Source organism: Malus sylvestris, chromosome 9, assembly GCF_916048215.2.
Source record: "Malus sylvestris chromosome 9, drMalSylv7.2, whole genome shotgun sequence".
In the NCBI taxonomy this organism is placed as follows: Eukaryota; Viridiplantae; Streptophyta; class Magnoliopsida; order Rosales; family Rosaceae; genus Malus; species Malus sylvestris.
In genome coordinates, this window is record NC_062268.1 from 5,128,593 (window position 1) to 5,140,753 (window position 12,161).

General features: G+C 37.5%; 2 protein-coding genes across 3 annotated transcripts; one reads left to right on the top strand and one right to left on the bottom strand.

Annotated features, from left to right (window-relative positions):
- Positions 1-278: 278 nt before the first annotated feature.
- On the top strand, positions 279-4,115 carry LOC126582963 (rhamnogalacturonan I rhamnosyltransferase 1-like). 2 transcript variants are annotated; one of them, XM_050247248.1, is made up of 9 exons: positions 279-624; positions 723-1,350; positions 1,636-1,703; positions 2,000-2,085; positions 2,196-2,349; positions 2,441-2,730; positions 2,821-3,025; positions 3,116-3,273; positions 3,425-4,115. In XM_050247248.1, exons 2-9 carry the CDS (start codon positions 1,050-1,052, stop codon positions 3,675-3,677), a joined length of 1,515 nt encoding a protein of 504 aa, XP_050103205.1. In that variant the 5' UTR covers positions 279-624; positions 723-1,049; the 3' UTR covers positions 3,678-4,115. The 2 variants fall into 2 exon arrangements, with proteins under 2 accessions (XP_050103205.1, XP_050103204.1); XM_050247247.1 differs by having other exon boundaries at positions 279-1,350.
- Positions 4,116-5,264: 1,149 nt separating this feature from the next.
- Positions 5,265-9,351, bottom strand: LOC126582964 (transcription factor BIM2-like). The gene is made up of 8 exons (XM_050247249.1): positions 9,154-9,351; positions 8,998-9,071; positions 8,755-8,851; positions 8,119-8,188; positions 7,920-8,015; positions 6,415-6,785; positions 5,701-5,830; positions 5,265-5,585 (listed from the first exon to the last, which is right to left on the bottom strand). Exons 2-8 carry the CDS (start codon positions 9,059-9,061, stop codon positions 5,475-5,477), a joined length of 939 nt encoding a protein of 312 aa, XP_050103206.1. The 5' UTR covers positions 9,062-9,071; positions 9,154-9,351; the 3' UTR covers positions 5,265-5,474.
- Positions 9,352-12,161: the final 2,810 nt, after the last annotated feature.

A 12,161-nucleotide genomic window follows, 5' to 3' on the forward strand; every position in this document is an offset into this window, starting at 1 on the left:
TTACGCTAAGAAGCGGGGGCTTGAGTAAACTACACAATAAACAAGTCATAATAATTTAGTACTGAAGTATTTACCATCAGAAATAAAAAATCAAACATAAAAACTCTCACTTACAAATGAAAATAAACATCATTAAGTCACATAAACATGGTTTTAATTTTGTTCATAGGAGTCAACGTATTTGACAAAATAAAACATATAAAAAACGAATTACTTTGGTCATACGGCAAAACAACTGACACGTGAGTATAGCATCCATTAATTCTAGTTATTTGTAATTAGATTCTGGTTACAAAATCCACTTCCCTACCAACAACAATCTAAAAAAATAATCAAAAAACAAGGGTGACTTGTATTTGATTTCATCTTTGTCCTTTCTTACCAAGTATTTCTGGGGTTTTTTTTTTTTTTTCAGAAAGATTGTAATCTCAGTCTTTGGTGTTCTTCTTTGGCTCGGCCTGCTATAAATGCGTTCTCTCCAGCCTTGATTCAGCCCTTTTTTCTGTTTCTGTTTCTCATTGAAACTTCTACGACTCTATTTCCAGCCACCACATTCTTCAAGTTTCCCGGCGCTCGCCGGATTCTTGGCCGGAATCTCACCGGAAAATCAAAGAGCAACGCAAAGTGAGTGTTGGGTTTGTCGAGATTGGTCATAAAGTTGCATTCTTTGAACTCTTTTTGGAGATTTACTGTTTTTCCTTTCTGGGTTTTGATTGGTGAAGCTTTTCAACAATGGCGGAAGCTTCATAGCCGTACGAGGGGGAAAGGGTTTTTTGGGGTGGTTCCAGGGAAAATCTGGGTGTTGTGTTTTGATTATTTTAGTGCCGGACTTCACCAGAACCAAGAAAGATTTAATCTTTTTTAATTCTTTCGAGGTGGTTTCGGATATGTCAATAACTACTCGAGCATCCATTGACTTTCATCTGTGAAATATTTTATGTTGAATTGCAACAAGTTTGGTGCTTGAACGGTTGAATGGTTGACTAGTTGAATGGTTGAATGGTTAAATGATCGGTGGAAAAATTGAATGAGTTTTTTAGATCCTTAAAATGTGCAAAGCTGAGGCCTTTGAGAAGTTTAATTACGGAGAAGCAATGAAGGTGGGATTTAAGTTGATGAGGAGAGTTGAAAGGTTGAAGAGCTCAGTGTTGAAGAACTCATGGCTGCTGATCATCCGGGCGATCGTTACAGCGTTGGTGTGGGCGTCGGCGGTGCAGCTGGTTGGGATTTGGCTGATTAGGGGGCCTAATTTGTTCAATGTTTGGCGTCCTTGCACTCAGTTGGAGTTGCCTGTTCATGCCGTTGAATTGGCTAACAAGCTTCCAATGCCAATTGTTCTCCCACCAAAGAGTATGTTTTGTTCTTGTTTGATGTAAAATCTGGATTGATTTCGTGTTTAATATTTCCGCACACCCTTGTTTATTTCTCCTTTGGTTTATTCAATCGAAAGAACAGAAATAAGCAGGGTGTGCAGGGGCAGGGCGAGAAAAATTGTGCACGGAAATCGTTTCTCCTTAGAGAACTGATGTTTGAGGGAGTACATTGAATTTTCATTCTTCATTCTAATCAGTTGCTGTGCATGCTAAATTGTTTGGATGAATAAAAGTTGTGATTTACTGGTGCTGTTTGTTTCAGGGGTCTACAAAAGCAATGGCTATCTCATGGTTTCTTGCAATGGAGGATTGAATCAAATGCGAGCGGCAGTGAGTTGCTAGCTACCTACTTCATCACAATTCTGAACATTCTTTCCTTCGGTTTTGATATTTTATCGCGGTTCTGTCTCCCTTGGTGCGATGGCAAGTGCCTTCGCTCATGAGCGGTAGGTCTCGGGTTCGAGACTTGGGAGCAGCCTCTCTATAAATGGAGATAAGGCTAGCCGACATTCACCTCTCCCAGACCCTGCATAAAGCGGGAGCCTTGTGCACTGGGTACGACCTTTTTTATCGCGGTTCTGTCTCCCACCTCCATGGTATTTTGCTCATTGTTCGATTTCCTGCAGATCTGTGATATGGTTGCAGTTGCCAGATACTTGAATGTCACACTTATAGTTCCCGAGCTAGATAAAAACTCCTTTTGGGCTGCAAGGTAGGTCAATTTGTTTTCGAGTAAAATTACGAGGAATCCATAATCTCATTGTAAACCCCTTTTTATGAATAAGGAAAATCTGAATGTCCCCTTGTGTTGGCACTTGGCAGTGAGTTTCAGGACATTTTTGATGTTGATCATTTCATTACATCTTTGAGAGATGAGGTTCGGATATTAAGGAAATTGCCACCGAAGCTCAGGAAAAGAGCTGTATACTCAATGCCACCGGTTAGTTGGTCTAACATGTCCTACTACCTTCATCAGGTTGGTTAGAATCCGAGCATCATTCTGTTTCCTTTTTGGTTTATGATCATTCTAAGCAGTTGAACTAACTTCTAGAGGTGTTTTCCAACAGATCCTGCCTCTGGTGCAGAAGTATAAAGTAGTACATTTGAATAAAACTGATGCTCGGGTAGCTAACAATGGGCTACCTCTTGAGTTCCAGAAGCTGCGCTGCCGAGTTAATTTCCATGCTCTGAGATTCACTTCCCAGATAGAGGAAATCGGTAGAAAGCTTCTCAGGATTTTGAGAGAAAAGGGCCCTTTTCTGGCTCTTCATCTCCGATACGAAATGGATATGTTGGCATTCTCTGGCTGCAGTCATGGTTGCAGCAATGATGAGGAAGAAGAACTTACCAAAATGCGGTAAATCCTCTTTCCATTTTTAATCTTTTTGTGCATCAATCATTACTAGTTTTTCGATTATTAACCTCTTTTAATTATGGAAATTGTTAGATATGCTAACCCCTTGTGGAAGATCAAAGACATAAATTCAGAAACGAAAAGGCTAGAAGGCTTGTGCCCCCTAACACCAGAGGAAACTGCTCTGGTGTTGGTTGCACTTGGAATTGATCACAACGTCCAGATTTATATCGCCTCTGGAGAAATGTATGGCGGAAACAGAAGGATGCAAGGTTTAAAAGCTGCTTTTCCGAATTTGGTAAGTAGAAGGAAGAAGAAGAAGCAACCTGTTCAACAATTATACATTATACGACTGCCATAACAGTTATCTTGAACTTTTGTGCAACAGGTCAGAAAAGAGACGCTGCTAGAGCCTTCGGATTTGAGGTTTTTCCTGAACCACTCTTCCCAAATGGCAGCGTTGGACTATCTAGTCTCCTTAGAGAGTGATATATTTATTCCTACGTACGATGGAAACATGGCTAAAGTTGTTGAAGGCCAACGCAGGTAAATACATGTTCAATCCCCATCTCCATAGATTACTAGTTCAGAACATCGTCTAACCTTTTTAACTTTTTAGCAAGATAATATCTGTTAATTTCAAATGATGTTTTGATCCGAGATATAAGTTTCTCCTTGGCTTTTTTTCATGCTTCAGATTCTTGGGTTTCAAAAAGACAGTTTTATTAGACAGAAGGCTACTGATTGGATTAATAGAACAATTCAGCACTGGCTCATTGAGCTGGGATGAGTTCTCTTACATTGTGAAGGAAGCTCACGCCAATCAGATGGGGAGCCCGAAGAAGCGAGTTTCGATCCCAGATAAACCAAAGGAGGAAGATTACTTCTACTCAAATCCACATGAATGTTTGCAGCTGTTAGATGAACCCTTGAGAACCACAGGATCTTAGCATGACAAAGAGATTGGTTTTTTCCCCTTCAAAATTATCTGCATTTTGTACCATTGAGAATTTTTCACAGGCAGTAGTTTAATGTACATAGAATTGGGTTGGGGGGGTTTGATCTTGGAGCCACTGCTTCGGGGGAAAGATTTAGGACGTCACGCTGCGTTCTAGAGGTGCATGTAAGTCTCTCTCTCGGCTTCGGATGCTCTTGATCAAAAAGCATTTGGAAAAATTTATAAGAGTTTTCATTAATAAATCAGGTTTTATGGAGAGAATACCAGATAAGATCATTGTAATTAAATAAGGGGCAATGTAGTTCACTTTCCTCAAAATCTCTCATGTACTTGTGTAAGCATCATTTTTTGCAACAAGATATTGGTGAACTAATCCATGGTCATATCATCTTAATGGAATTGAGATCTTCTGTGAATCTCTGTATTCGAAGCCGACAGATTTGAAGATTCAAACTACTTATTTTAAATCATGCGGTCCTCATTAGTTTATTCCACTGATTCATCTTACACAAATGAAGAGTCTGGATCTATCTTTCTCTTTCTTCAATGATCCAAATCTCTGAACCTTTGGACACTGAATACTAAAAATCCGGAAAAAAATCTCAGACTATGTTGATTCCATAAGAAAATAATTAACAAAAACTTCAATTACTTTTGTGGATAAAATACAAAAAGTGAACGCGGTGAACTAGGCATGCGTAAGCGAATGAGATTGGTGGGGCCAAAAGCCTCCAACGCTGACAGCAACATGGCATCTGGAAAGCTGATATTTCTAAGCTATGATCCCCATCATTTCATATCCTTAATTTATTAGTTTAGGAGTCTGCACCAAACCTTGTTTCTCGAATGAGGATCTTCTTCGGTTCCTGGTTTTTTAGAATTCTCAAATCATATAAGTTTATCGTACATTGTACAGTTAAAAATTATTTTAAATATTTTTATTTAAAATTAAATATAAATAGTATCTGAAGAAAATTGACCGCACAATATACGATAAACGAACACGATTTGAGGATCCCTGGAATCCTCACAAAGAGAATCCGATGTTTCTTCTTCGTTGTTTAGTTTTTCGGTTATACCTAGGTTGCTTAGTTCCCATCAAAATAAAATATATGTATTATTTTAGAAGTTAGGGTACACCAACCCCATGCTTCAAGCATAATATTAAAGAAGAAATCATGCCTAATATAATGCGGAGAATGGAAATGTTACTGTAACACTATTTCAGATTATTATTATTATTATTATTTAAAATCGTATACTGTATGATTGAATTACGGTCCTCAAGGATATGAGGGTGCGTAATTAGCTCGAAATATTGTCACAAGACTTCTCAATGTATGTTTTCTTTGAACAAATTGTTTTGGAAGTTTTAGTCGTTGAATTCTTAGCTAAGAGTTTAACAGTTATGAAACTCGGTACATGTTATGAGCCAGTTCATTCTAGAATTTTTCTTCAGTGTGATTTAGAGAGTGAGAGAAACTATGTTAGTTGAAATGAGTGATCCAAGAGAACATAAATAGGGCCGAAAGCCGCTTCACTTTTGATGCATGGAACCATCCATCTGAAACTTCAAAAGTACCAACAAATGAATATCTCACACTTCTATCTACGGAAAATTCATGCACAAAGGAGCACAAACCATATACAATTGACCTTTAGCCTAGTTGTTCTGTTGCCAATATAATTTCCAAACAAAATGTGACCTACCCGAGAACCCCGTCAACCCCAATAAAACCACGAAAACCAAATATAACACACTAAGAAAAGCTAGAAACTATCTACTAGTCTAGCCGTCTCTTGTTCTGAACCGCTTATGAGCCGGTTCAAATCCCCCATCACAGGTACTTACTTGAGCCTGTGTCATCATTTGATTGTTCATGGATCGGTTTACACGTGCCTGAACGAACAAATATTAAAGCAAAAGGGAAAGATTGTAAATTTCTATTGGTAGCAGATGTAGCAGTCACAGTAACAATGGGGTTTAGCATGATGGTTAGAGATTATGAACGAACCTTAGAACTAGATGCTACAGATGTCAGCCCACTGCTTGCTCGATTTGCAACATCCATTTGAACAGAGATGCTGGCCAGGGACAAGTCCAGACCAGCAGATTGCAGTGCTTGCGTCAGATTGTTCAAAACCCTGCTCAACACAAAAACCAACTCAGAAACAGCGCAATGTTACTTTTCCATAAAAAAAATTTAGGCTTTTTAGCCAAAATGGTCACTGAGATTTGCATAACTCCTTACTTTGGTCCCTAAGATTTGAAATCAATAGAAGTGGTCCCTGAGATTGTCCACCATCAATCATTTTGTTCCTTGGGTGAAATATTATGTTAAATAAGGGTCAAAATAACAAAATTGCCCTCAATTGAATAAACAATATGCCAAAATAATTTGACCAATTTGAGGGTATTTTGTAATTTTATTCTTATTTTATGAAGATTTTTCACAGAAAATGATTGATTGTGGACAAACTCAGGGACCAATTCTATCTATTTCAAATCTCAAAGATCAAAGTGAAGAGTTATGCAAATCTCAGGGACCATTTTGGCTAAAAAGCCAAAACTTTATCATGATAACTTCTTGTAATATGCCAATCAACTATTTTCAAGTCTCCGCTCATAGACATGGCTGGTACTCCAAGAAGTTAAACATGTTAATTAAAATAAAAATATTTGGTAGCTGGTGCAATAAAGTTATTGAGAGATATTTCTGGGAGCTCACCCTTGAGAGTAGGCACTTGAGATGCTACCAGATCCACTATGTTCATCCTGTTTATTCAGTTTACCATCTGAAACGGTTGAAGATGTTATACCCGCCAACGATGGGAATTGTGGCCGAGAAGTCATGTTCCGAACATCAATAATAGATTCCTGCAACGGTTGTGTGGGTACTCCACTCCCAATAGAGTCTAAGATGCTTTGTTGCTGCACATTAGGAACCAATTGAGTAGCTAGCCCAGCAATGTGATCCAGTGAGTTTTGAGTGTTGGGGAGCATTGCTGGTGAGACAACCACATTATTCTCATGACCCGAACCATTGTTCATAACTTGAGACTGATCTGCTAAATTTTCTCCAGACCTGTTATGGTTTTTCTGTGGCAAACAAATAAATGGGAGGTCACTAACACTATATTTGGGTGAAGAAATTTAAGATTACTAAGGAATTTTAAAATGACAGAAATTTAAATGATGGAATTTTATTCTATAGAATTTGTGAATTTTCTTATTTGGATAACCTAAAAGAATAGCCGACCCCACTTAGTGGGAAAAGGCTTTGTTGTTGTTGTTGTTGTGGATAACCTAAAAGAACAATGGAATTGAATACGGAATTTGTTGTTTTTAAACTCTCAATCATAGAAATTGGAAAATGACACCTATTTACATGGAATTTAAACTTGGGAATTAGAGGTCCCAAATTCCAAGTCTTTTTTCCATGCAGAAATTCTAAATTTCTATGTTTATGAATTCAAACAAGAGAATTGATGCATGTCAATTTATAAATTCTGTCTTTAATCCAAATTTCAAGTTTATTTCCCTCATCCAAACATAGTGTAAGTTTCCACAGGGCAGACTACTATATTCAATACACTAGGCAATCTATATGTATTTGGTAACACCGTGACAGTTGCTAGCCATACTATTTCTTAAAGTCAGAAGTAAACTTCAAAATCCTAAATAAGCCCAAAAATATATAGGGTTTGAGTCATCTCCGGTAAGATCTTGTTCTCCCAATAACAGTAAAAGAGCTTCTCTGCCTGGATTTGGGTGCATGTTGCAACTGTTTTGTGCAGGTGTCTATGTGGTGTTTGTCTCATGTACCATATACATGTTATGATGTAAAGCACAACAGAATTTTATAGTTTTCCAATTTTGTTCTTCCACCCGTAATAAGAACATAAACTGCAGCTTCCGTCTATTAATTTGAAAATTACACAAATGAACTATTGCAAAAGATACAGTCCGACAGTGAATCCCGTGGTATAAAGGCAAGCTTCTATTGTCACTAGTTGGACATGCTTGTTAGCACATGCCAATCCAAAGTATGTCTAGCAAATGTCGTCGTCTGGTCAAAACAGGTCCTTTCACCTTTTTCAGGCTCAAAGTAACATGTATAGAGATTGACAATGCAATACAAAAGTGATAAAGACGTATGACTCCAATACCATATCACATGCAAGCAAACAATACCACACACACAGAAACAGATATTGAGCATTAGAATTTTACCCATGGCACCAGTTTGGTTGGCTCCGGACTCCACCCTTGGTATGACCCCTCGTATAAATTTACCTTCTCCTGTAAAAAATTTATATACTCTATAACCTGCATATAGATACAGTAATATTTCAATATGATGCTGAACACATTCCACCAAAATAATAAGATAACGAGGATAAAACGTTAAAAACACGATTGGAATGCATACCTCCAACAACAACGAAGCCTTATCTCTTTTCTGATCATTCTGGGGTATGATATCTCTCAACATCTGAAATCTGCCTCAGAAATATATATTGCCCAGGTGAGTGAAGAGTTTACACCCATGCTACTAGAACAAAAAGACCCGCATGGCACAAAGCAGCAGCAAAAAAAGATAAAAACTTTATACGACAACGAGAAGGGAGGGAAGACTACAATTGAAATTCAACACAAAATGCTTTCATTAGAAATAAACAAACAAATAACCACTCGGTAATCGCTTCTCAAGTTTGCTAACTTGCATGACCAATTCACAAATTGAGTTTCGAATAGCCAAATAGGCTTGGAAATTGTTCGCCTACAAGGTCAAACAATTTAAAGAATTTGGTAATCGTAAAGTTTCGATTTTTAAGAAGAAAAAATCACTTTAATTCAACAACTCATAATTTGAGCATAACATTCAACAAAATATATACTGTCAACTTTTCCAGGTAGATACATTGTGACGATTGGCATTCGAATCAGAAATTTTTCGAGTTCAAGCAACACGGAAAATCGAACAATATAAAACCAAGATCGACAAAGAACAATTAAGGGAGTGCTTGAAATAGAAAGGGTAAAGCTTTGAGCTTGAAGAGCTTGCCTCTCATTAATCTTGCTCCTCCGACGCTGCTCGGTTTCGGAATGTTTGGACCGGTTCTTCTCCCTGCCTTGCCCTTCTACCTTCACTGCCAATTCCCCTATCATTTCCTCATTAGCTTCACTCGCATACCAATTTATTATTTTTCAAAAAATTAAAATTCTTTATTTCTTCAAAATAATATAAAATAAAAACCAACAGAGCCACAACTTTTAGCTCACATAGGAGAGAGAGAGAGAGAGAGACCTCCATGAGACACTTCATCGTCGTCTTCAAATTCATCGTGGTGGCCCGTTGAAGCTTTCGCCATCTCCGACTGCCTAAATTACATAAATTTCTCCCGAAATTAAATATAAATACACAAAAAAAAAATGATGACAATACTACAGAGAGAGAGAGTACTGAGGAGCACGGGGAGGAAGGAGCGGTGTGAGAGTGAGAGGCGGCGATGGTGGAAATGCGGAGGTCCGGGACCAAGATGGGGGCCCGAGTTGGGTCCGACGGAGCTGGAAATAGTGGAAAAAGAGTCTGGTTTTGGTGGAGCCTTTTGTACTGATGCGTTGTCGTTTTGGAGTTTTGTTTTTGCGCCAACGGTTACGGTGAGACAACCATAGAAATTTTATTTGGAGCCCTAGGTGCTACTCCTACTGTTTCTGTCGTTTTCCTAAATTTAATAAATTATTATTAAATAATTAAACATTAAATCTTAATTACCCCTCAGTACTACGGTCTGGTGGTATTCCTCTTCACGGGGAGTGATAAGTCTTAGTTCAAATTTTGTAGATGACGAATTCGATACCAAATTAGGCTATCCATTGTGTGGCTTAATCGAACTCCCAATATCAATGTACTCAAAAAAAAAAAACATTAAATCTTGATTATTCTCTCAATTAATCTTTTTTTTAAATTTTTTTTCTTCAATTAATCTTAATTTATTATTTAATATTATTCTGTAGTGCCCGCCACTATTTCTAACGTGACCTGCCACCGCGCCTAATTGGTGCATTTTTTTTTTGTTTTGTTTTATTTTGCCCACCTGATAGGTTTTGGGTTTAAATTTCGTAAATGATGAATTCGATGTCAAATTAAGTTATACATTATGTGGTTTAGTCGAATTCCTCCTCTCCTTAGTGTAAAAATATTAATTTTATCAAAAAAAAAAACATTAAATCTTGATTATTCTCTCAATTAATCTTTTTTTTCTTCAATTAATCTTAATTTATTACTTAATATTATTCTGTAGTGCCCGCCACTATTTCTAACGTGACCCGCCACCGCGCCTAATTGGTGCATTTTTTCTTTGTTGGACGCCTAATTTGTTTTATTTTGCCCACTTTATTATTATGTGAATATTATAAAATATTATGTAAAAAAAAAAAAAGAGATGATAGAAAGTACATCAAGAGTCACATTTTTTGAGCAAGTCTACTTAATATTTCTCTTTCAATTTACGATAAAGAGATTTGAATTCATGTGCAAGAATGCAATAAAATACACGCATTATTCTGATCGACTTGCGTATCCTGTAACTTTAACCTGACACTGTCCAAGACTTCTAATGGTCATCATAGTTAAGCACGTGATTTGTTTTTTTTTTTTTTTAACAATAGTGATGTAGGGGAACGAGTGGGGGGAAATGACTCTTCAAGCATATGAGTCAGAGTAAATGCTCTTAACTAACTGAGTTACAAGCTCTTTGCAATGCATGGTTCGCTTTTATTTTATATAAATACAAGGTTGTTTATTTGATATAATATTTTACATTAATTATATTCTTGCTACATCAATAGTGTGGCAGTTGATGTAAATCATGTGACTTATTACATATCTTACATTATGTCTCCATCATTGGACTGTAACAATGGAAAATAATAATCGCACCTTCCACACTTGTTGATGCACAAAACACTTTGATTTCTAGCCATATGTTTTTGTTTAATTTATTCGATTCGATAGCAAAAAATGAAGAGATGTGTGTAAGAAGAGAAAAAGAGCGTGCTGTTATCATTTTCCACGACAATTAACTTCTTGAAGATCTCAAAGGCTTCAAGTCAAAGAGAGCCATGGTACCCTTCTTCCTTTGCTATGCTTGGAACAAGTTGAGACTCATGGTATGAGCCGTTGGCATGCCGTAAGTTCAAGTCCAAACTAGCCAATTGTTACTTTATTTGAGAAGTGCTTAGCAGCGGCTAAATTCCACGCCTCCGGTCCATCCTCCGGCCTTCCGCTCCTCGAACCCTTCGTCTCTCCGTGGAAGAAACCGGACAACGATCTCAACAAGGACATGAACCAACTCGCCATGTTCTTACTCATGGTTTTGATCTTAACTTGGAAGGCAAGGAACTGATGAGGTTGTGTTTCTCCTGGTTTTGTTGCTGCTACTTGGACTTCTGTCTTTGCTTTATATGCAGCTTCTTTTTCTTGGAGCTCAAGTTTTTACTTGTTGAAAAGTCAAATACTTTCGCCCATGGCATGGGATTTTTTACTTTTAGTGTTGACACTTTGTTGACCAAAGCCTCCCATAATTTCTCAGCAAGTGTATTGGAAGCCAAAGGTTTTCTTGAGTGGCAAACATAGATGTAACCAACATGAACTTCAAAACCTAATTATGTATCTTTCTAAGGCCCCATATAACTTTGACCAAGAAAAAAGACCCGACCAATACTTGAACGAGGAAAAACTCGTGTAGGGCATTCAGAGCGCGTCAATGACGTCAATCGTTAGGAAACTCGCACAAAAATATAAGATTTTATGTATTTTAATCTCATTTGACTTCACCATAATGACCCTACGAAGCTTTAGCCATCTCCTATTACCTAAATTACATAAATTTCTCCCAAATTAAATATAAAAAAAATGAAGACAACTTTACAAAGAGAGTACCGACTACTGAGGAGCTCAGAGGGGAGGCAGTGTGAGGGACCTGGCTTCTCTGCCCTCCTACTTTCCATACACTTTTATTCCCTTCTATTTGTACGGTCACAATTAAGTCACATCAATATTTTATATTATTAGTGTTTTTTATCTTATTATCTCTATAAAGAAATTAATATAAAATGTTTAACCGTGACTGCATAAAATAAGAAAGGATGAAAGGGTATGAAAAGTGGGGGCAGAGAAACCGGGTCCTGATGTGAGAGTGAGAGGCGGCCGTGGAAATGCGGAGGTGTGGGACCAAGATGGGTGCCCGAAATAGGTCCGTCGAGGCTAGAAATAGTGGAAAAAGGGTTTGGTGTTGGGAGCTTTTTGTGCTGATGTGTCTTCGTTTTGGAATTTTGATTTTGCGACAACGATTAGACTTTTGGAGCCTCACGACTCTTAATATTTTAATTGAATCTAAGATGTATTAGGCTGTAGTACTAAGTGAGATTCTTACTGTTCTTGTCGATTCATAAATCATTATTTTTTAA